Source organism: Hypanus sabinus, unplaced genomic scaffold (genome assembly GCF_030144855.1).
Source record: "Hypanus sabinus isolate sHypSab1 unplaced genomic scaffold, sHypSab1.hap1 scaffold_735, whole genome shotgun sequence".
NCBI lineage: Eukaryota > Metazoa > Chordata > Chondrichthyes > Myliobatiformes > Dasyatidae > Hypanus > Hypanus sabinus.
This window is the reverse complement of record NW_026781586.1, coordinates 40,001-64,260: the sequence shown is the minus strand read 5'-3', so window position 1 is coordinate 64,260 and position 24,260 is coordinate 40,001. Positions and strand designations below refer to the sequence as shown.

Here is a 24,260-nt window from a genome sequence, read left to right as displayed (position 1 = left end):
TACCTTCCTGTTCTTACTCCCAAAGAGTTCTTACTCACATTAAATGCCATCCGCCAAGTATCTGCCCACTCACCCAGCCTATCCAAGTCACCCTGAATTCTCCTAACATCCTCATCACATGTCACACTGCCACCCAGCTTAGTATCATCAGCAAACTTGCTGATGTTATTCCCAATGCCTTCAGCTAAATCGTTGACGTAAATCGTAAACAGCTGTGGTCCCAATACCGAGCCCTGTGGCACCCCACTAGTCACCACCTGCCATTCCGAGAAACACCCATTCACCGCTACCCTTTGCTTTCTATCTGCCAACCAGTTTTCTATCCATGTCAATGTCTTCCCCCCGATGCCCTGAGCTGGGAATTTACCCACCAATCTCCTATGTGGGACCTTATCAAATGCCTTCTGAAAATCGAGGTACACTACATCCACTGGATCTCCCTTGTCTAAATTCTGTTAACACCATGGCCCTGAAAATCATTGTCTCGTTTTTACTGTGTACTGTACATAGCAGTTATGGTCGAAATGACAATTAAAAAGTGACTTGACAATCACTGGTTCCCCTTGTCAAATGGTCCCTTCCCCACTGATCTCCCTCCCTCAAGCGGAAACAGGTGCTACACCTGCCCCTTCGCCTGCTCCCTCGGCCCCAAGCCGTCCTCCCAGGTGAGGCGACACTCCACCTGCAAGTCTGCGGGGGTCACCGGCCACTTCCGGCTCGACATCAGCGGGCTTCCTCTCACATTCCAAAGACGTACAGGTCAGGGTCAGTAAGCCGTAGACGTGGTATGTTTGCACCGGAAGTTCGGCGACACTTGCCTGGGCCGACTCAACAAACCCGTAGAATAACGTAGTCGTGTAGTAGGCTTCTGTTAGTATCGATAGACCATGGAAAGCTTCAAGGGCGCAGGCCTGGGCAGGGTTTTTTTTATATGGAAGACCGGCAGTTGCCCAGGCTGCAAGTCTCCCCTCTCCACGCCACTGATGTTGGCCAAGGGAAGGGCACTAGGACCCATACAGCTTGGCACCGGTGTCGTCGCAGAGCAATGTGTGGTTTAGTGCCTTGCTCAAGGACACAACTCACTGCCTCAGCTCAGGCTCGAACCAGCGACCTTCAGATCACTAGACCGACACCTTAACCACTCGGCCACGCGCCAACACTGCGGAATAATAGCCATTCACAAAGACGAGAAAACCTACAGAAGCTGGAAATCCGAGCAACACACACACACACAAAGTGCTGGAGGAACTCAGCAGGCCAGGCAGCATCTGTGGAAAAGAGTCGACGTTTTGCCCCCAGACCCTTTGGCAGGACTGAAATATTTACCCTAACAGAATCAATGAAAGACTGCACCAACTTGGACGTTCAACCAGAGCACAGGAGACGACCAACGGCACAAATACGAGAAGAAGGAAATAATGACAAATAACAATAAAGAAGCAACAAGTATTGAGAACCCAAGACGAAGAGTCCTTGAAAGTGAGTCCGTAGGCAGATGCAACAGACGGGTACTTTACCGATCCCCTCAAAAAATTGCCGTGTCGCAGTAGCAATGCAAGTGCGCAGGTGTACAATTATTAGAAGGGAAATAAGAATGAAAAAATAAGTTACCTTAAAAATAAGATGTACAAGATTTACAAGTCAAAGGTGACAAGATCACCTCCCACGGCGAAAGGTCATAACATGGAAACATAGAAAATAGGTGCAGGAGCAGACCATTCGGCCCTTCGAGCCTGCACCGCCATTCAGTATGATCATGGCTGATCATCCAACTCAGAACCCTATACCTGCTTTCTCTCCATACCCCCGATCCCTTTAGCCACAAGGGCCACATCTAACTTCCTCTTAATTATAGCCAATGAACCGGCCTCAACTGTTTCCTGTGGCAGAGAATTCCACAGATTCACCACTCTCTGTGTGAAGAAGTTTTTCCTCATCTCGGTCCTAAAAGGCTCCCCCTTTATCCTTAAACTGTGACCCCTCGTTCTGGACTTCCCCAACATCGGAAACAATCTTCCTGCACCTAGCCTGTCCAATCCCTTTAGAATTTGATAGGTTGACTCATTATGGAGCCTAATGGCCGAGGGTAAGAGTGACCTCATATATCGCTTCTTGGAGCAGCGCAGTTGTCTCAGTCTGTTACTGAATGCTCCTCCGTTCGGCCAAGGTAGCATTTCACTGCCTGTGTTGACGTCGAGCAGAACTTTAATCTCATTTATTTCTCCCAGCCTCTCCTTTCTCCGGGGAAGGTCCTTTTCTTCGCCCGTTCTCTAACTCTTAACCAGAGATCCAGCACAGTCGACGAGCCCTGCCAGGCCAGCGAGACCGCCTGCGACCGATGAACTGACCAGCCGGTACGCCTTTGGAACGCGGGAGGTAACCGGTGTGCCGGGGGGAAACCGGCGCGGGCACGCCGAGGACCGACGGTCTCCTTGCGGCCCGCGGCGGGAACCGGACCCAGGTCGCTGGCGCGGCGGCATAGTGCTGCCGTCTGCCTTCTCCATCCGACGCCCCGCGACGGACGGACACGTCCAACAGGCTACCCCTGTTCTCGCCGAGCGCCCGGAGCTTTTCCATGCCGTTTCTGAAATTGGCGGCGCCTGGCGCAGGGGAACCGGGGGCCACGCCGGCCCTGTGCTTTCGACACACGACAATCAAATGCAAGGACGCATACATGGTCCCTCGCTTTAAGGCGGAGAGCATGGAAGATCTGCTCAGCGGCCACTTTATTAGGCACGCCCTCCTGTACCCCCACTCATTAATGCAAATACTGGGGGGGAGGGGTGACTGATAAGTTTGTGGCCTAAGATAGAAGGAGTCAATTTTAGAAAACCTAGCACATTTATTTTTCAACATGGTCCCCTCCTAAATTTACACACTTAGTCCAGTGGTCATGGAGCATACGGATCTTGGACCTCCAGAAAGTGTCCACAGATGGATGATTGATAAGTTTGTAGAAGGAGATGAGTTATACAGCTCTCGTTACAGGCACGTGCAGTTCAACGCTTTGAGTGATCAGGCAGAAAGTTTGAAGTTAATAACCCATCTCTTTCTATCGTAGGCCACAGACTTATCAATCACCCCCCTGATGAGTTACTAACTTCAAACTTTCTGAACTGGGGAGAGTTTAAACTAGAATTGTTGGAGTGTGGGAACCAAACTGAAGTGACTGAGGAAGAGGCAGTTGGCTCACAAATAGAGAAAGCTTGGAGACAGTGCGAGAGGGAGGATAGGCAGGTGACAGAGAAGGGACACGCTCAGGCCAGTGGTTTGAGATGTGTCTGTTTTAATGCAAGAAGCATCATGAACAAAGCGGATGAGCTAAGAGTGGATCAGTACTTGGAGCTGTGATGTTGTGGCCATTACAGAGACTCCGATGGCTCTGGGACAGGAATGGTTACTTCAAGTGCCGGGTTTTAGACGTAAAAGGGGGGGGGGGTTCTTCTTTTCCTTTGTTGCTGTGTATGTAATCAAAAGGGCTTTGTTTTGTTAACTAGCAGGAATGTTTCTTTGTTGCGAGAGAGTGCTGGGAGAATTGTATTCCTTTGTAAACCAAATGGGGATTAATGTTCTTTCTTCTGAGTCTGTAAGCGGTTGTTGATGGGCTGTTGGGGAGATCGGCGCAAGGGGGTCGAGAGAGAGGACGCAATGCTGTAAGCTGGGCGAGGATCGGACCCCAAGCGGGGGTCCAAGGCCAGGAGGTACTCCGAGGAGAGGAGACGAAGATAGATGTGCTTGGTTGACCACTCGGAGGGTCCTGAGCTGCGAGTCGAGGAGTTCGGAGGGGATCGAATGGTGGCCAGAAGACTTCAGTAATTGAGCTCCAACGGCTGTGCACGAAGTGGTTTGGACTTTGATAAGTTTGGCGCCTTTTCTTTATTTATCTCTTCATATATACTGTATCATTATTAATCACTTAGTTATAGTAACCTTTATAAATTGTACTCATTTAATCGCATATGGTGTACTGTCTGTTTTTGGGCGAGGCGGGGACATCACACAGCATCCACACCAGCTGATTACCCAGTTTGGCGGGGCCGAAGGCTGCTCCCCCCAGACGAAACGAGCTGAGCGAGCCTGAGGCGACCCAAGGGGTTACATTGTGGGGTGCTCGTCCGGGGTTGATTTCTGTGGAAGCTGTTCGAGTGCCGGGTTTTAGATGTTTCAGAAAGGACAGGGAGGGAGGTAAAAGAGGTGGGGGTGTGGCACCGTTGATCAGAGATAGTGCCACGGCTGCAGAAAAGGAGGAAGTCACGGAGGGATTGTCTATGGAGTCTCTGTGGGTGAAAATTAGGAACAGGAAGGGGTCAATAACTCTACTGGGTGTTTTTTAAAGACCACCCATAGTAACGGGGACATCGGGGGGCAGATAGGGAGACAGATTCTAACACTATACTATACCCACTAACACTAACACTACATACACTTTTACTGGTGTACACTAAGATATACTAACTATTACTGGTGACAGATACTTATACTAACACACTAATACTGGTGTAACACACTAACTCTATACATCATTACTGGTGTGAACACACCATCACTACAAATGATTACTGGTGTAACACACTGATACTATACACATGATTACTGGTATCAGACACTTACACTATACATACCAATACTGGTGTAACACACTAACAATATACTCATGATTTACAAGTATAACACACTAACACGACACACACTATTACTAGTAACAGACACTTACACTATACACGCTAATAATGGCATAACACACAAACACTATACACAATATTACTGGTATACTAACACTATACACACGATTACAGGTGTAACACACTAACACTATACACACTATTACTGGTATCAGACACTTACACTATACACATGATTACTGTTGTACACACGATTACTGGTGTGGCACACTAACACTGTACACACTATTACTGGTGTACACACTAACTCTATATACATGATTACTGGTGTGAACACACCATCACTGCACATGAATACTGGTGTAACACACTAACACTATATACACAATTCCTGGTGTAACACATTAACAGTACGCACACGATGACTGGTATAAGTCGGCTGATAACAGTTTGCTCTCCCTATCAACTGGACGTACCATTGTTTTCCCGACCCATTTCCATCAATATCCGCAGTGCAGGGGACAGGTTGCCTCTCACATTCTGGAGGGCAAATTGAGAATTAATTGGCCAGTTACAGAGTCACGCAAGCCAGATTTCCTGGGGTTCTCCTTTTTAACCGTTTCTTCCCCTTGCTCTCGGGGGCCGGAGACAGCCCCAGAAACAAGCCAGGAACCTGCTCATGCCTTAGGCAGGTAGGGTTGACAGTCCATGAGGGATGAACCTGTCACTCTCTGCCCAACCCTCTCTCCAGCAGACACTCTTGGACGTATTTCAGCTATGGCGGTGATAAGGCTTACGGAATGATTGCTTTTATTAGTCCAGGGATTGAGTTCAAAAGGCTATATTGTAATTTTATAGAACTCTGGTTAGGCCACATCTGAGTGTTGCGTACCGTTCCGGTCGCCCCTCTAGAGGAAGGATGTTGAGGCTTTGGAGAGGGTGCAGAAGAGGTCGAGAGGGCGTGTGCTATCACAGGAGGCTGGACAAACTTGTGTTGTTTCCTCTGGAGCGGCGGAGGGAGAGGGGAGATCTGATGGAGGTTTATAAGATTATGAGAGGTGTAGATAGAGTGGACAGGGAGAATCTGTTTCCCAGGGTTGAAACGTCCAATACCAGAGGGCTTGTATTGAAGGTGAGAGTGGGTAGATGCAAGGGGGATGTGAGGGGTAAGTTTTTTTTTAAAACTCAGAGAGTGGAGGATGCCTGGTGGGGGCAAACACATTCGAGGCTTTTATGAGACGTTTGGATTGGCACACGGATGTGAGGGAGATGGAGGGATGTGGACATGATGCAGGGAGGAGGGATCAGTGTTTGGGTGTCTTTGATTTGATTTTTAGCTGGGCCAGCACAACATTGTGGGCCGAATGGCCTGTTCCTGAGCTGTACGCTTCTGTGTTTAATGGAGCCGTAGACCCTGGAAATGGGCCATTCGGCCCAACTATTTTCTGCTAACCCAGCTGCCCAGGTAGGTTAGTTCCACTTGGCGGTGGGTGGCAGATGCTGTATTGTATCCCTGCTGTCTGTGTAACCTTCATTTCCCACTTCGTCCACGCTTCTGGAGAGAAAGGGAACAGCGGCCCACCCCTCCCTGCCAGAGAGCGCAGCCGAAGGGAGCCGCTCCCTCAGGAGAGTACCATCCATCGTCCTCATCATCCAGCCACGCTCTCTCCTCGCTGCTGCCATCAGAAGAGAGGTTCAGGAGCCCCAAGACCCACACCACCAGGTTCAGGGACAGTTATTACCCCTCAACCATCAGGAAGGAGGTACAGGAGCCTCAGGTCCCACACCATTGGGTTCAGGAACAGTTATTACCCCTCAACCATCAGGAAGGAGGAACAGAAACTGTTCCTGAACCTGGTGGTGTGGGTCCTGAGGCTCCTGTACCTCCTTCCTGATGGTTGAGGGGTAATAACTGTTCCTGAACCTGGTGGTGTGGGTCCTGAGGCTCCTGTACCTCCTTCCTGATGGTTGAGGAGTAATAACTGTTCTTGAACCTGGTGGTGTGGGTCCTGAGGCTCCTGTACCTCCTTCCTGATGGTTGAGGGGGTAATAACTGTTTCTGAGCCTTGTGGTGTGGGTCCTGAGGCTCCTGTACCCCCTTCCTGATGGCAGCAGCGAGAAGAGAGCATGGCCTGGGTGGGGGCGTCGCTGACGATGGATGGTGCTTTCCCGCCACAGTGTCTCCTGTCAATGTGCTCTGTGGTGGGGAGGGCCGCTTTTTGCAGGATTCTCCGTTCCCAAAGCAGGGTGCGATGCAGCCGGTTATGTGAGAGATGTAACATGGACAACAGGAGGAGTGGAGGGACTGGAGGGAGTGGAGGGAGTCTACCTAAGCTTTGCCATCTCGAGACCTACCAAGACGTAGCTCAGATGAAAGTGATGGAAGCAAGCAGACAGAATCAGACGAGGTTGAGGTGAGCGAATCTGAGTAAAGGAAAGAAGGACAGTCAGTCAGCCCGCGAAGCCTTCCACCCTACCATGCCCTCTCGGCCTCTGAAACTCGGATTCCGCAGGAACCCCCCACGCCGGAGCAGAGCTGTGGAGAACCAGCCCTCCCCTACACTCGGAGTCCACAGGACAGACCCTGCAGACGCCAGCGATACCGAGCCCGAGGCGGCGGGCGCGACTCTGTCCCCTTGGGGTGGGGAGGGGAGGGGGTCGGAGGTCAGTGTTCCCTCCCGGTGACCCTCTGTCTGGAGTCTGTGCGTCCTCCCCCCCACCCCCGCCACCACCTGCGTTCCTGCCGGCCGCGACGGTCTGCCCCCGCGGTCCGACAACGTGCCGGTCAGTCGGCTAATCGCTCGTTGTAAATTGTCCCGTGATGTGGCTGGGGTTAAAACCGGGGTGTCGCTGGGTCGAGGGGCCAGAAGGGCCCGTTCAACACGGTATCTCTAAACCGACAGACAAACGGATAGACACATAGAGATATAGACAGACAGACAAACAGATAGACACTTAGAGATATAGACAGACAGACAGACAGATAGACACTTAGAGATATAGACAGACAGACAGACACATAGACACTTAGAGATATAGACAGACAGACAGACAGATAGACACTTAGATAGACAGAGAGATAGATAGACGGATAGATGAATAGACAGATAGGCAAATAGATAGGCAGATAGATAAATAAATGGATAGACAGACGGATAGAAATAAAGACAGATATATAGATTGATAGATGGCTAGACAGATAGAAAGACCGACAGATAGACAGAGACAGGTAGATAAGAAGATGGAGGGATTGATAGATAAAATAAAATCTTTTCAGAGTAACATCTGAGGTAAACCTAACCCTCAGAGCAGGACTCAAACCTGTGCAGAGAGGCCTAGATCAAGTGGACGTGGAGAGGATGTTTCCTATAGTGGGGGAGTCTAGGACCAGAGGACACAGATAGAGTGGATGTGGAGAGGGTGTTTCCTATAGTGGGGGAGTCTAGGACCAGAGGACACAGATAGAGTGGATGTGCAGAGGATGTTTCCTATAGTGGGGGAGTCTAGGACCAGAGGGCACAGATAGAGTGGATGTGGAGAGGATGTTTCCTATAGTGGGGGAGTCTAGGACCAGAGGACACAGACAGAGTGGATGTGGAGAGGTTGTTTCCTATAGTGGGGAAGTCTAGGACCAGAGGGCACAGATAGAGTGGATGTGCAGAGGATGTTTCCTATAGTCGGGGAGTCTAGGACCAGAGGACACAGATAGTCGATGTGGAGAGGATGTTTCCCATAGTGGGGGAGTCTAGGACCAGAGGACACAGATAGAGTGGATGTGGAGAGGATGATTCCTGCAGTGGGGGAGTCTAGGACCAGAGGACACAGATAGAGCGGACGTGGAGAGGATGTTTCCTATAGTGGGGGAGTCTAGGACTTCAGCTTCAGAATAGAGATGAGGAGGAATTAGACAGAGGGTGATGAATCCTCGTGGAATTCATTGTCACAGACGGCTGTGGAGGCCGAGTCACTGGGTGCATTGAAAGCAGAGGCTGATAGGTTCTTGATTAGTCGGGGTGCCAAAGGTTTCGAGGGAAGACAGGAGAACGGGACAGAGAGGGATAATGAATCAGCCATGGAGTAGAAGACCCGATCGGCCAAATGGCATTTCTACTGTGAGCTCCTTCAGTCTTTATAATCTGGTTTTTAACCTTGAAGACCGAGTTGTGATCAACTGATCAAGTTGTGTTGCTCAAGAAAAGTCGGTAAAAAGTTAATTTAAAAAAAAGTGACACCTGCACTCCGTCGAACGCACTGCTGATTGTGACTCCAGGCGAGGGTTTAGCAAGAACAGCCGCGTGCACTTTGGAAAACAACAGAGCCTGCGGAGCAGAAACTCAAGGGATTTTGCGGGTGCTGGAAATCCAGAGCAACACACACGCACACTCACACACAGACACAACACACACACACACGCACAGACACAACACACACACACACACGCACAGACTAACACACACACGCACGCACACACACACACACATGCACACACACACACACACACACAGACACACACACACTCACACAGAGACACACACACACAGACACATACACACACACACGCGCACACACACAGACACACACACAGACACAGACACTCACACACACAGAGACACTCACAGACACAGACAGACGCGCACACACACACAGACACTCACACAAACACAGACACACACAAACACAGACACAGACACACACAGACACAGACACACACACACACACACAGACATACAGACACACACACACACACAGACACTCACACACACACGATGCTGGAGGAACTCAGCAGGTCAGACAGCATCCAGGGAGAGGAATAAGCTGCCGATGTTTCGTGTTGACTGAACTGGAAAGGAACGGGGAAGGCGCCAGAACGTATTACTTTCTGAGCCGTTTGGAGGCTCTGGAATCCCGATTGGACCACGCACACCGCCCGTCGGTTCTGGGATCAGAGCAGCTAGCTTTCTCGGGACTGCGACGCGGGCGGCGTCTCGCCAAGTTGCCAAACGCAGGGTTGGAGTGGGTTGGGGGGAAGAAGGGAGCGCGTGTGCCTCGCGATTGTACCCTGCCGGGCGAAATGACTCCAACCTGAGCCCCCGCAGCGGTTCGCGGCACCAGAGATCGTTGGTTCGATTCCCATCACTGCCCGCAAGGGGTCTGTACGTTCTCCCCGTGACTGCGTGGAATCCCCCCCCCCCCCGCTGCGTTTTCCTCCCACACTCCAAATGTGTTTGGTTAGGGTTCGCAAGTTGGCGAGGGGAGTCACTACCGTTGGTGCCGGTGTGCGGCCATTATCGCAAATGACTCGTTTCCCCCCCCCCCCCCCCCCCGTCTTTTCCCGTGGGCCCAGAGGAGACCAAACACGTCCATCCTGAAGGCCGGGCCTGAATCCAACACGGAGCACGGCAAGTTTACAGGGGCCGAGCTGCGAACCGCAGCTCCTGGGCATGGAGCACACCGCCAAATCTTCCACCGCAGCTGGGGAGGTTTATCGATGAAGATTTGACGTACGAGGCAGGGGTGGAGATAGGTCTCTACCGAGGGAGGTGTGAGGCGCTCCTTCCCTCCGCTAGCCTGCAGGTCACCCTTGGGCGAGGGGTGGCACCCAGATCAGGTGAAACCGTGGGGGCAGGTGGTGGACGGTCGTACGAGCAGCCGGTGCAGATCACAAGTCCTGGTGATGTGACCACTGACGCCAGGCAGACAATCTCTGAAGAGTATTGATAATGGCCGGGGGGGGGGGGGGGGGTCACCCGTCTTGTAAAGACACTGCCCCAGAAGAAGGCAAATGGCAAACCCCCTCTGTTGAAAAAAATTTGCCAAGAACAATCATGGTCAAAGGCCGAGATCGCCCGTGTCGAACGACTTGGCGCGTAATGATGACGTCACAGGACACGGCACGTGATGATGACGGTGTTAAACACGGGAGATTCTGCAGAGGCTGGAAAACTTCAACACTCGCAAAATGCCGGAGGGGCTCAGCGGGTCGGGCGGCATCTGTGGAGGGGAACAAACGGTCGGCGTCTCGGGCCGAGACCCTTCGCCGGGTCTGGAAAGGAAAGGGGGAGGGTGGAAGGAGCAGCTCAGGAGTCACTACACCGACTACACTAGGAACCTACCCTCACACTCGAGGTCTTCTTCAGTCTTGATGACATCGGCCACTGTGGGTCCTGTTGTGGTTTAAAGCAGGAGATTAATCATTTGAACTGAGCTGATAGAGCACAGGAGTGGGCCATTCGGCCCACAGTGTTGTGCTGGACCGGCTAAACAGCAAATCGAAAATACCCAAACATTGATCCCTCCTCCCTACACCATGTCCGTATCCCTCCATCTCCCTCATGTCCATGTACCGATCCAAATGTCTCTCAAAAGCCTCGAACGTATTTGCCTCTACCACGCCGGGCATCCATCACTCACCCCTCACATCCCCCTTGAGCCTACCCACCTCTCACCTTCAATGCAGGCCCTCTGGTGTTAAGGTATTTCAACCCTGGGAAACCGATAATCCCTGTCCACTCTATCGAAGCCTCTCATCATCTTGAAAACCTCCGTCACGTCTCCCCTCGGCCTCCGCCGCTCCAGAGAAAACAGCCCAAGTTTGTCCAGCCTCCGTGATAACACATGTCCTCTAAACCAGGCAGAGTCCTGGTAAACCTCTCCTGCCCCCCTCTCCAAGGCCCCAACGTCCTTCCTATAAAGGGGGCAACCAGAACAGTCCTGAAAGGGGGCAATACTGCAGACGTGGCCTGACTGGAGTTTTATAAAGTTGCCAACCTCATCCTAACCCTGATGAAATCAATATTTCAGCTGAGTGGCCACCTCAATAAGACACACAAGAGATTCTGCAGATGCAGGAAATCCAGAGCAACACACTCATACACAGGCAAAATAATAATAATAATAATAAATAATTAAGCAATAAATATTGAGAACATGAGATGAAGAGTCCATAGATTGTGGGAACAGTTCAGAGTTGGTGTGAGTGACGTTATCCCCTCTGGTTCAGGAGACTGATGGTTGAGGGGGTAATAACTGTTCCTGAACCTGGTGGTGTGGGTCCTGAGGCTCCTGTACCTCCTTCCTGATGGTTGTGGGGTAATAACTGTTCCTGAACCTGGTGGTGTGGGTCCTGAGGCTCCTGTACCTCCTTCCTGATGGTTGAGGGGTAATAACTGTTCCTGAACCTGGTGGTGTGGGACCTGAGGCTCCTGTACCTCCTTCCTGATGGTTGTGGGGTAATAACTGTTCCTGAACCTGGTGGTGTGGGACCTGAGGCTCCTGTACCTCCTTCCTGATGGTTGAGGTGGTAATAACTGTTCCTGAACCTTGTGCTGTGGGACCTGAGGCTCCTGTACCTCCTTCCTGATGGGTGAGGGGTAATAACTGTTCCTGAACCTGGTGGTGTGGATCCTGAGGCTCCTGTACCTCCTTCCTGATGGGTGAGGGGTAATAACTGTTCCTGAACCTGGTGGTGTGGGTCCTGAGGCTCCTGTACCTCCTTCCTGATGGGTGAGGGGTAATAACTGTTCCTGAGCCTGGTGGTGTGGGTCCTGAGGCTCCTGTACCTCCTTCCTGATGGTTGAGGGGTAATAACTGTTCCTGAACCTGGTGGTGTGGGTCCTGAGGCTCCTGTACCTCCTTCCTGATGGTTGAGGTGGTAATAACTGTTCCTGAACCTTGTGGTGTGGGACCTGAGGCTCCTGTACCTCCTTCCTGATGGGTGAGGGGTAATAACTGTTCCTGAACCTGGTGGTGTTTGACCTGAGGCTCCTGTACCTCCTTCCTGATGGTTGAGGGGTAATAACTGTTCCTGAACCTGGTGGTGTGGGACCTGAGGCTCCTGTACCTCCTTCCTGATGGTTGAGGTGGTAATAACTGTTCCTGAACCTTGTGGTGTGGGACCTGAGGCTCCTGTACCTCCTTCCTGATGGGTGAGGGGTAATAACTGTTCCTGAACCTGGTGGTGTGGATCCTGAGGCTCCTGTACCTCCTTCCTGATGGGTGAGGGGTAATAACTGTTCCTGAACCTGGTGGTGTGGGTCCTGAGGCACCTGTACCTCCTTCCTGATGGGTGAGGGGTAATAACTGTTCCTGAACCTGGTGGTATGAGTCCTGAGGCTCCTGTACCTCCTTCCTGATGGTTGAGGGGTAATAACTGTTCCTGAACCTGGTGGTGTGGGACCTGAGGCTCCTGTACCTCCTTCCTGATGGTTGAGGTGGTAATAACTGTTCCTGAACCTTGTGGTGTGGGACCTGAGGCTCCTGTACCTCCTTCCTGATGGGTGAGGGGTAATAACTGTTCCTGAACCTGGTGGTGTTTGACCTGAGGCTCCTGTACCTCCTTCCTGATGGTTGAGGGGTAATAACTGTTCCTGAACCTGGTGGTGTGGGACCTGAGGCTCCTGTACCTCCTTCCTGATGGTTGAGGTGGTAATAACTGTTCCTGAACCTTGTGGTGTGGGACCTGAGGCTCCTGTACCTCCTTCCTGATGGGTGAGGGGTAATAACTGTTCCTGAACCTGGTGGTGTGGATCCTGAGGCTCCTGTACCTCCTTCCTGATGGTTGAGGGGTAATAACTGTTCCTGAACCTGGTGGTGTGGGTCCTGAGGCTCCTGTACCTCCTTCCTGATGATTGAGGGCGTAATAACCATTACTGAAGTTAGTGGTGTGAGTCCTGAGGCTCCTGTACCTCCTTCCTGATGGTTGAGGGGTAATAACTGTTCCTGAACCTGGTGGTGTGGGTCCTGAGGCTCCTGTACCTCCTTCCTGATGGTTGAGGGGTAATAACCGTTACTGAACTTGGTGGTGTGGGTCCTGAGGCTCCTGTGCCTCCTTCCTGATGGTTGAGGGGTAATAAATGTTCCTGAACCTGGTGGTGTGGGTCCTGAGGCTCCTGTGCCTCCTTCCTGATGGTTGAGGGGTAATAACTGTTACTGACGTTGGTGGTGTGAGTCCTGAGGCTCCTGTACCTCCTTCCTGATGGTTGAGGGGTAATAACTGTCCCTGAACCTGGTGGTGTGGGTCCTGAGGCGCCTGTACCTCCTTCCTGATGGTTGAGGGGTAATAAATGTTCCTGAACCTGGTGGTGTGGGTCCTGAGGCTCCTGTCCCTCCTTCCTGATGGTTGAGGGGTAATAACTGTTACTGAAGTTGGTGGTGTGAGTCCTGAGGCTCCTGTACCTCCTTCCTGATGGTTGAGGGGTAATAACTGTTCCAGAACCTGGTGGTGTGGGTCCTGAGGCTCCTGTACCTCCTTCCTGATGGTTGAGGGGTGATAACTGTTCCTGAACCTGGTGGTGTGAGTCCTGAGGCTCCTGTACCTCCTTCCTGATGGTTGAGGGGTAATAACTGTTCCTGAACCTGGTGGTGTGGGTCCTGAGGCTCCTGTACCTCCTTCCTGATGATTGAGGGCGTAATAACCATTACTGAAGTTAGTGGTGTGAGTCCTGAGGCTCCTGTACCTCCTTCCTGATGGTTGAGGGGTAATAACTGTTCCTGAACCTGGTGGTGTGGGTCCTGAGGCTCCTGTGCCTCCTTCCTGATGGTTGAGGGGTAATAAATGTTCCTGAACCTGGTGGTGTGGGTCCTGAGGCTCCTGTGCCTCCTTCCTGATGGTTGAGGGGTAATAACTGTTACTGACGTTGGTGGTGTGAGTCCTGAGGCTCCTGTACCTCCTTCCTGATGGTTGAGGGGTAATAACTGTCCCTGAACCTGGTGGTGTGGGTCCTGAGGCGCCTGTACCTCCTTCCTGATGGTTGAGGGGTAATAAATGTTCCTGAACCTGGTGGTGTGGGTCCTGAGGCTCCTGTCCCTCCTTCCTGATGGTTGAGGGGTAATAACTGTTACTGAAGTTGGTGGTGTGAGTCCTGAGGCTCCTGTACCTCCTTCCTGATGGTTGAGGGGTAATAACTGTTCCAGAACCTGGTGGTGTGGGTCCTGAGGCTCCTGTACCTCCTTCCTGATGGTTGAGGGGTGATAACTGTTCCTGAACCTGGTGGTGTGAGTCCTGAGGCTCCTGTACCTCCTTCCTGATGGTTGAGGGGGTAATAACTGTTCCTGAACTTGGTGGTGTGGGTCATGAGGCTCCTGTACCTCCTTCCTGATGGTTGAGGGGGTAATAACTGTTCCTGAACTTGGTGGTGTGGGTCATGAGGCTCCTGTACCTCCTTCCTGATGGTTGATGGGTAATAACTGTTCCTGAATCTGGTGGTGTGGGTCCTGAGTCTCCTGTGCCTCTTCCCTGATGGTTGAGGGGTAATAACTGTTCCTGAACCTGGTGGTATGGGACCTGAGGCTCCTGTACCGCCCTTCCTGATGGTTGAGGGGTAATAACTGTTCCTGAACCTGGTGGTGTGAGTCCTGAGGCTCCTGTACCTCCTTCCTGATGGTTGAGGGGGTAATAACTGTTCCTGAACTTGGTGGTGTGGGTCATGAGGCTCCTGTACCTCCTTCCTGATGGTTGAGCGGTAATAACCGTTACTGAACTTGGTGGTGTGGGTCCTGAGGCTCCTGTACCTCCTTCCTGATGGTTGAGGGGTGATAACTGTTCCTGAACTTGGTGGTGTGGGGCCTGTGGCTCCTGTACCTCCTTCCTGATGGTTGAGGGGTAATAACTGTTCCTGAACCTGGTGGTGCGGGTCTTGAGGCTCCTGTACCTCCTTCCTGATGGTTGAGGGGTGATAACTGTTCCTGAACCTGGTGGTGTGAGTCCTGAGGCTCCTGTACCTCCTTCCTGATGGTTGAGGGGGTAATAACTGTTCCTGAACTTGGTGGTGTGGGTCATGAGGCTCCTGTACCTCCTTCCTGATGGTTGATGGGTAATAACTGTTCCTGAATCTGGTGGTGTGGGTCCTGAGTCTCCTGTGCCTCTTCCCTGATGGTTGAGGGGTAATAACTGTTCCTGAACCTGGTGGTATGGGACCTGAGGCTCCTGTACCCCCCTTCCTGATGGTTGAGGGGTAATAACTGTTCCTGAACTTGGTGGTGTGGGTCCTGAGTCTCCTGTGCCTCTTCCCTGATGGTTGAGGGGTAATAACTGTTCCTGAACCTGGTGGTATGGGACCTGAGGCTCCTGTACCCCCCTTCCTGATGGTTGAGGGGTAATAACTGTTCCTGAACCTGGTGGTGTGGGTCCTGAGGCTCCTGTACCTCCTTCCTGATGGTTGAGGGGGTAATAACTGTTTCTGAGCCTTGTGGTGTGAGTTCTGAGGCTCCTGTACCTCCTTCCTGATGGTTGAGGGGTAATAACTGTTCCTGAACGTGGTGGTGTGGGTCCAGAGGCTCTTGTACCTCCTTCCTGATGGTTCTGGGGTAATAACTGTTCCTGAACCTGGTCGTGTAGGTCCTGAGGCTACTGTGCCTCCTTCCTGATGGTTGAGGGGTAATAACTGTTCCTGAACCTGGTGGTGTGGGTCCTGAGGCTCCTGTACCTCCTTCCGCCTGGCTGAGAGCGTAAGAACCGGGCTGACCCACCGGCTGGAGGGCTCACCGGTGTCTTTAACCTCGCACTGGGGCTGTCTGAGGAAGCCACCTACCGCAGCAGCGACACCCTCTCACTCGACCGAGCAGCCAGGCACCCCGCTTTCTGAAGGTTCACCCGCCCGAAGGTCGCCCCCACGTCGGCTCGCTGTGGTGGGGGGGGCGGGGAGTTGGTAAAGGCTCCTCTCCGGTTCGGACGGTCAAGGCCGGCGTGAAAAGGCGTTGGGCTCGTCTGGAAGCGAAGCTCCTGGGGCCGCCCAGCATGTCACTTGGTGGGGGGGGGGTTTCCCCTTGTAAGAGGCGGTGTGGCTGTCGAGCGTCCTTCATCCTTCCGAGTTTAGTCCGGGACTGCTGCTTCAGCCGTGTCTGGCTTTCAGCGGGTCGCACCTGGGCCGACTGGGTCTCCTGGTCTGAATGGCTCCGATCTGCCGGTTCCTCCCGGGCTGAGAGTGGGAGGCTCTGTCCATTCCCGACCCCCAAAGTCCTGGGCACCGATCTGGCTCAAGTTCCCGGGCGTCAACATCCCTGAGAGTCCAACACATCGATGCGGCGATAAAAAAGCATGAGACACAGGCTGTATTTCATTAGGAGCTCGATGAGATTCGGTACGTCAACAAAGACACTCGCCGTTTTCTACGGCATGCCCTCTTCTCATTGCTGCCATCAGGGAGGAGGTACAGGAGCCTGAAGACACACACTCAACGATTCAGGAACAGCTTCTTCCCCTCTGCCATCAGGGAGGAGGTACAGGAGCCTGAAGACACACACTCAACGATTCAGGAACAGCTTCTTCCCCTCTGCCATCAGGGAGGAGGTACAGGAGCCTGAAGACACACACTCAACGATTCAGGAACAGCTTCTTCCCCTCTGCCATCAGGGAGGAGGTACAAGAGCCTGAAGACACACACTCAGCGATTCAGGAACAGCTTCTTCCCCTCTGCCATCAGGGAGGGGGTACAGGAGCCTGAAGACACACACTCAGTGATTCAGGAACAGCTTCTTCCCCTCTGCCATCAGGGAGGGGGTACAGGAGCCTGAAGACACACACTCAGCGATTCAGGAACAGCTTCTTCCCCTCTGCCATCAGGGAGGAGGTACAGGAGCCTGAAGACACACACTCAACCATTCAGGAACAGCTTCTTCCCCTCTGCCATCAGGGAGGAGGTACAGGAGCCTGAAGACACACACTCAACGATTCAGGAACAGCTTCTTCCCCTCTGCCATCAGGGAGGAGGTACAGGAGCCTGAAGACACACACTCAACGATTCAGGAACAGCTTCTGCCCCTCTGCCATCAGGGAGGAGGTACAGGAGCCTGAAGACACACACTCAACGATTCAGGAACAGCTTCTTCCCCTCTGCCATCAGGGAGGAGGTACAGGAGCCTGAAGACACACACTCAACGATTCAGGAACAGCTTCTTCCCCTCTGCCATCCGATTTCCGAATGGACATTGAACCCATGAACACCACCTCACCACATTTTCCCTCCCTTCTTGCTCTACCGGTTTAATTTAACTTTATGCCGTGTATAAACTCCTCATTGTAAATTAGAGTTTTAAAAAAAATTATTACGTCTGGCAACGTGCCGCTGCCGCAAAGCAACAACTTTCATGGCTGTCGCGGTCCCGACCAAGTTTTAGGGCCCCGATTCCCCGGATTATGGTCAGCTGCCGCCGTTCCGCTAGGAGTCTGATCATTATTCCCTCCCACATTCCTTCGTGCGAAGTCCGTTCTTCACGGCCCGGGGGCCGAGCACTCGGCGCTCAACCGTAGGAGTTCCATTTCCAGCTCGCCTTTGGTCTTTGTGTCTCTCGTCCTCACTCGGCACATGGGTTATCGAACACAGGAGAGTATAGCACGGGAGCAGGCCATTCGGCCCACACTATTCTGCTGTACCAGCTAAAAAGCAAATCAGGAACACCCAAACACTAATCCCTCCTACTGTCACCATGTCCATCATCCCCCTCCACGTGCCTATCCAAACATCTCTCAAAAGCCTCGAATGCATTTACCTCCACCACCACACCAGGCAGCGCATTCCAGCCATCCACCAGTCTGAGTTTAAAAAAAATCACCCCTCACATCCCCTTTGAACCTTCAGAGCATGCCCTCTGGTGTTAGACATCTCAACCCTGGGAAAGATACTCCCTGTCCACGCCTCTCAAAATCTCATAAACCTCCATCAGGTCTCTCCTTGGCCTCCGACGCTCCAGAGAAAACAACCCAAGTTTGCCCAGCCTGCTGTGATAGCACACGCCCTCTAAACCAGGCAGCATCCTGGTAAACCTCTTCTGCCCCCTCCCCAAAGCCTCTGGTGGGGTGACCAAACTATACATAATACTCCAGATGTGGCCCGACAAGAGTTTTATAAAGTTGCAACATAACTTCTTGTCTTTTGAACTTAATCCCTCGACTAATAAAACCAAGTGCTTTGAAAGACTGAGTCCCTTAAATCGCGTGTCCAAACTCTATTGATCAATTAAGGGCAAAGTCAAGGGACGATCAGACCGCGTCACCTAAAAAGGGTTCACGGCAATTTTATTATTAAAGTACGTCTACGTCACCATATATACCACCCAGAGGTTCATTTTATCGCGGGGCTTCGCGGTAGGACTGTGGAACCAGCCAGACCCCGTGCGGCAGCCTGGAGGAGGTCGGGTGGGGTGGGGGGGGGTAGGACATCACGGTGACGCGGTCTGATCGTTCCGCTGAACCAGCTGGGGGACCTACCGCCGGCGGAGCCGTCAGAAACAGGGAGGCTCTCAGACGAGTGAAGCCCGCAGACGGAGTCAGTCGAACTGGAGCCTACGTGAGAGAGGACACAAAGGTTAAGGACGGAGTCCATCCGTTGAATCGGTCCCTGAACAGCGAGCTACGAAGCTCCCACACACGAGACGGGGCGCCGGTGTCTGGGATGCCCACTGGTGTCGGAATGACAGTGTCCATGAGGGCCAACGTTATCGTCACCATTATGTGCCGTGTCTTATGACATCATCATTATGCGCCATGTTGCAGGCAATTATGGCGTTTCACAATTATTGCTCTCGGCAAATGTTCCTACAGTGGTTTGCCATTTGCCTCCTTCTGGGGCAGTGTCTTTACAAGACGGGTGACCCCCAGCCATTATCAATACTCCTCAGAGATTGTCTGCCTGGCGTCTGTGGTCACATCACCAGGACTTGTGATCTGCACCGGCTGCTCGTACGACCGTCCACCACCTGCCCCCACGGTTTCACCTGACCCTGATCGGGGGTCTACACCGCGCCCAAGGGTGACCTGCAGGCTAGCGGAGGGAAGGGGCGCCTCACACCTCCTTTGGTATCTCCAACCCCGCCACCTAGGGGGTATAGCTAGGGGCAAATGCAAGCGGGCTTTTTTCCCAGTGAGCTTGGCCGAGACGGGGACTAGAAGGTCATGGGTTAAGGGTGAAAGGTGAAATGTTGAAGGGGAACGGTGGGGGAGCTCCTTCGCTCGGAGGGTGGTGAGCGTGTGGAAGGAGCTCCCAGCGCAAGTGGTACAGGCCCAGCTGGACTTCTCAGCTGGTTTGGGTCGGTACACGGGACGGGACGGTGGTGGGGGGTGGGGTTCAGGTCCTGGCACCGGTCGATGGGAGTGGGCACTTCAAGTGGGCCGTCACGGACAAGATGGGCCAAAGGACCTGTCTCTGTGCTGTGGTGCTCCATGATTCGACGTGCTGGCTCCTCAGGATTGGTTTGGAGGGGAAGCGGGAGAGACAGACCTCCGCCGATGGGAAATTCTGCTCCCAAAACCGGACCAAAACTCCCTTGCCGCACAGCTGATTGACCAACTGACTTGTTTGCCTTATTGAGACACCACACGGAGTTGGCCCTCCAAGCTGTTGCTGCCCAGCGGCCCAACTTGACCCTGGCCTAATCCCGGGACACCTTACAAAGAGCAGCTGACCCAGCAACCGGGACGTCCCCGGACCGCGGGCAGAATGTGCAAGCTCCTGGCAAAGGAGTTGAACTCTGAACCCCGACCCCCCTGGGCTGGAATAGTGCCCGGTAGCTATCCTGGTGGCCAACTTGGGTTTTAACAAGACTCCCTCCGGGATGCGGGTCGCAGAGAGGTTAAAGCAAAAAGGGGGCGCCCGGATTCCCACTCTCCCAGCCAGGGAGCGGGGAGAAAGGAGCTTTCGACTCTCCCCGCTGTCCGAAGGGGGCTGCACGTTCTCCGACGCCCCCCCCCCCCCACCGTGACCTCGTGTGACTTTGCTCTGGGAGCTCTCCGGTTTCCTCCCACATTCCAAACACCGACCGGTCGGTGGATCAGTGAGCCGCGAGCACCTACCCTCGGAACACGGCGCGTCGGTCGCAGTGCCTGGTGCAGGAGAAGAGCAGGTTAGTAAACGGCAGTCAGTTTGCGGCAGTCCACTCCCGACAAGGTCCCAGAGTTCCCGTTACAATTGCCCCTCTAACCATTCCACAGAGACGGCGGGGGGAACGGGAGGGGGAAGTGTTCATTTTACAACGACTGCCTGTTCCTGCCCAATCTCCCCGTGGAGATTGCGCGGGGAGCAGAGCACGTTGGGTATGGGGGAGTGTAGGAGGCCGGGCACATTACCCCTCAGCAGCCCCAGGTTGAGCTGAACGGAGGGCGACTGAAATGCCCAGACACTGCCGGTGACTTTGGTGGTTTTATATTCTGTATTTTACACTTTTGTTTAATGCCATTTGCGCAATTTGCTTTTTTTTCCACATGGGGGGGGGGGAGGTTGGTGTTTCTTCGTTAAACGGGTCACTTGCCGCTGCTTTCTGTGGGAAGATGGATCTCAGGGTTGGAACTCTGCCCCCTTCGGGCAGTCCCGATTTCGCCCGAGCCTAATCACGGGACAATTTACAGTGACCGATTAAACTAGCCACTGGTACGTCTTTGGACTGTGGGGGGAAACCGGAACACCCGGAGAATTAGACTCTCCACGCACACTTACACACACAGACACACACCCACTTACACACACAGACACACACCCACTTACGGCTGCTCCGTCTCGCTCTCACACTCCCAAAATCGAACGGGCCAGGGTGGGTAAGCTTGGGCGGGCAACGTTGACAACAATTGCCCCCGGCGCGTTCTCGGACTGTGGTGGCCATTCGATGCGAGTGACGCATTTCAACCAAATGCTCCAGTTACTAATGAAGCAAATTTCTCAGGGAGTATGAAGAGGGGATTTGGGTCTTTTGGGAGGAGGTTCTGGACATTGGTTGGGGGGGGAGCACAGGCGGGGCAGGAGGAGGGCTAGCCGGGCTACAGCACTTGGTTCTGACTACCTACCCTGCTCATCGCTCTCTTCGGCAGGAATCGGCCCTGCGGGTGCAGAGGAAAGCAGCAGGTTACACAAGGCCTACTTCAGGCTGTCAGCCTGGCTAACTCCCAGAAAGAAGGCACCCCGGGTGGTGGGGGGGGTGGGAGGGGCGTAAATCAGACTGCACTCACGAAAATCCGACCTGGCCCTAGAAAACCAGCAGTCCATAAGACACGGGACAGGAAAAGGCCATTCAGCCTATCGAGTCTGGTCCACTATTCCAACCTGGCTCAGTTACTATCCCTCTCAACCCCAAGTCTCCTGCCATCTCCCTGTCACCTTTGAATACCCTGACCAATCAAAAACATATCAACCTTCACTTTAAATACACCCGATGACTCGCCCTCCACAGCCGTCTGAGGCAACGAATTCCACAGATTCACCTCCCTCTGGATGAAAAAATTCCTCCTCATCTCCGTTCTAAAGGGACGTCCCTCTATTCTGAGGCTGTGCCCTCTGGTCCTAGACTCCTCCACATAGGAAACATCCTCTCCACGTCCACTCTATCTGTGTCCTCTGGTCCTAAACTCCCCCACTACAGGAAACATCCTCTCCACATCCACTCTATCTGCGTCCTCTGGTCCTAGACTCCCCCACTATAGGAAACATCCCCTCCACATCCACTCTATCTGTGTCCTCTGGTCCTAGACTCCTCCACTATAGGAAACATCCTCTCCACATCCACTCTATCTGTGCCCTCTGGTCCTAGACTCCCCCACTATAGGAAATATCCTCTCCACGTCCACTCTATCTGTGTCCTCTGGTCCTAGACTCCCCCACTGTAGGAAACATCCTCTCCACATCCACTCTATCTGTGTCCTCTGGTCCTAGACTCCCCCACTGTAGGAAACATCCTCTCCACATCCACTCTATCTGTGTCCTCTGGTCCTAGACTCCCCCACTATAGGAAACATCCTCTCCACATCCACTCTATCTGTGTCCTCTGGTCCTAGACTCCTCCACTATAGGAAATATCCTCTCCACATCCACTCTATCTGTGTCCTCTGGTCCTAGACTCCTCCACGATAGGAAACATCCTCTCCACATCCACTCTATCTGTATCCTCTGGTCCTAGACTCCCCCACTATAGGAAACATCCTCTCCACATCCACTCTATCTGTGTCCTCTGGTCCTAGACTCCCCCACTATAGGAAACATCCTCTCCACATCCACTCTATCTGTGTCCTCTGGTCCTAGACTCCTCCACTATAGGAAATATCCTCTCCACATCCAGTCTATCTGTGTCCTCTGGTCCTAGACTCCTCCACGATAGGAAACATCCTCTCCACATCCACTCTGTCTGTTTCCTCTGGTCCTAGACTCCCCCACTATAGGAAATATCCTCTCCACATCCACTCTATCTGGGCCTATCCAGGTCGTGCTCCCTGTGCGTGGCCTGCATCGACTCTCCGGTCAGCAGGGGGCGAGCTTCAGCCAGGGTTCAGACCGCCAGACGAGAGTGGGGCGGGTGTCAGGGTCAGGGGTCAGGGACTGACGCATCATTGGGCACCCACCGTCATAATCAAAGTTAATTTTTCGCTTCAGCTGAAACTCGGGCTTCTCGGTCTTGATCCGTTCAATAAGCACCGGGGACACTGACGTGATAAAGATGGAGAGATTAAAAACAGTGTCGGGCCTTACATGAGGTGTGATACATATTGAAGGGTTAATAACAGTGTTGGGTCCTTACACTGGGCATGATAAAGACTGAGGGGTTAAAAACGGTATCGGCTCCATACACGAGGCATTTACATGAGGCATGATAAAGACTGAGGGGTTAAAAACGGTATCGGCTCCATACACGAGGCATTTACACTGGGCATGATAAAGACTGAGGGGTTAAAAACGGTATCGGCTCCATACACGAGGCATTTACACTGGGCATGATAAAGACTGAGGGGTTAAAAACGGTATCGGCTCCATACATGAGGCATTTACACTGGGCATGATAAAGACTGAGGGGTTAAAAACGGTATCGGCTCCATACACGAGGCATTTACACTGGGCATGATAAAGACTGAGGGGTTAAAAACGGTATCGGCTCCATACACGAGGCATTTACATGAGGCATGATAAAGACTGAGGGGTTAAAAACGGTATCGGCTCCATACACGAGGCATTTACATGAGGCATGATAAAGACTGAGGGGTTAAAAACGGTATCGGCTCCATACACGAGGCATTTACACTGGGCATGATAAAGACTGAGGGGTTAAAAACGGTATCGGCTCCATACATGAGGCATTTACACTGGGCATGATAAAGACTGAGGGGTTAAAAACGGTATCGGCTCCATACACGAGGCATTTACATGAGGCATGATAAAGACTGAGGGGTTAAAAACGGTATCGGCTCCATACACGAGGCATTTACATGAGGCATGATAAAGACTGAGGGGTTAAAAACGGTATCGGCTCCATACACGAGGCATTTACACTGGGCATGATAAAGACTGAGGGGTTAAAAACGGTATCGGCTCCATACATGAGGCATTTACACTGGGCATGATAAAGACTGAGGGGTTAAAAACGGTATCGGCTCCATACATGAGGCATTTACACTGGGCATGATAAAGACTGAGGGGTTAAAAACGGTATCGGCTCCATACACGAGGCATTTACATGAGGCATGATAAAGACTGAGGGGTTAAAAACGGTATCGGCTCCATACACGAGGCATTTACACTGGGCATGATAAAGACTGAGGGGTTAAAAACGGTATCGGCTCCATACACGAGGCATTTACATGAGGCATGATAAAGACTGAGGGGTTAAAAACGGTAACGGCTCCATACACGAGGCATTTACACTGGGCATGATAAAGACTGAGGGGTTAAAAAC

At 52.5% G+C, this 24,260-nt stretch overlaps 1 protein-coding gene across 7 annotated transcripts in view; it reads right to left on the bottom strand.

Annotated features, from left to right (window-relative positions):
* Positions 1–24,260, bottom strand: part of LOC132390004 (chondroitin proteoglycan-2-like) — a 39,630-nt gene that overhangs the window by 11,436 nt on the left and 3,934 nt on the right. Inside the window, exons 2-7 of one of the 7 annotated variants that reach the window (XM_059962577.1) lie at positions 22,936–23,016; positions 21,391–21,423; positions 20,407–20,436; positions 18,826–18,900; positions 10,736–10,786; positions 6,978–7,046 (exon numbers count right to left, since the gene is read on the bottom strand). In XM_059962577.1, coding sequence (XP_059818560.1) covers positions 6,978–7,046; positions 10,736–10,786; positions 18,826–18,900; positions 20,407–20,436; positions 21,391–21,423; positions 22,936–23,016 — 339 coding nt within the window. The remainder of the gene's footprint in view (positions 1–6,977; positions 7,047–10,735; positions 10,787–18,825; positions 18,901–20,406; positions 20,437–21,390; positions 21,424–22,935; positions 23,017–24,260) is intronic. The other 6 variants (XM_059962581.1, XM_059962578.1, XM_059962579.1 and 3 more) reach the window with 6 other exon arrangements.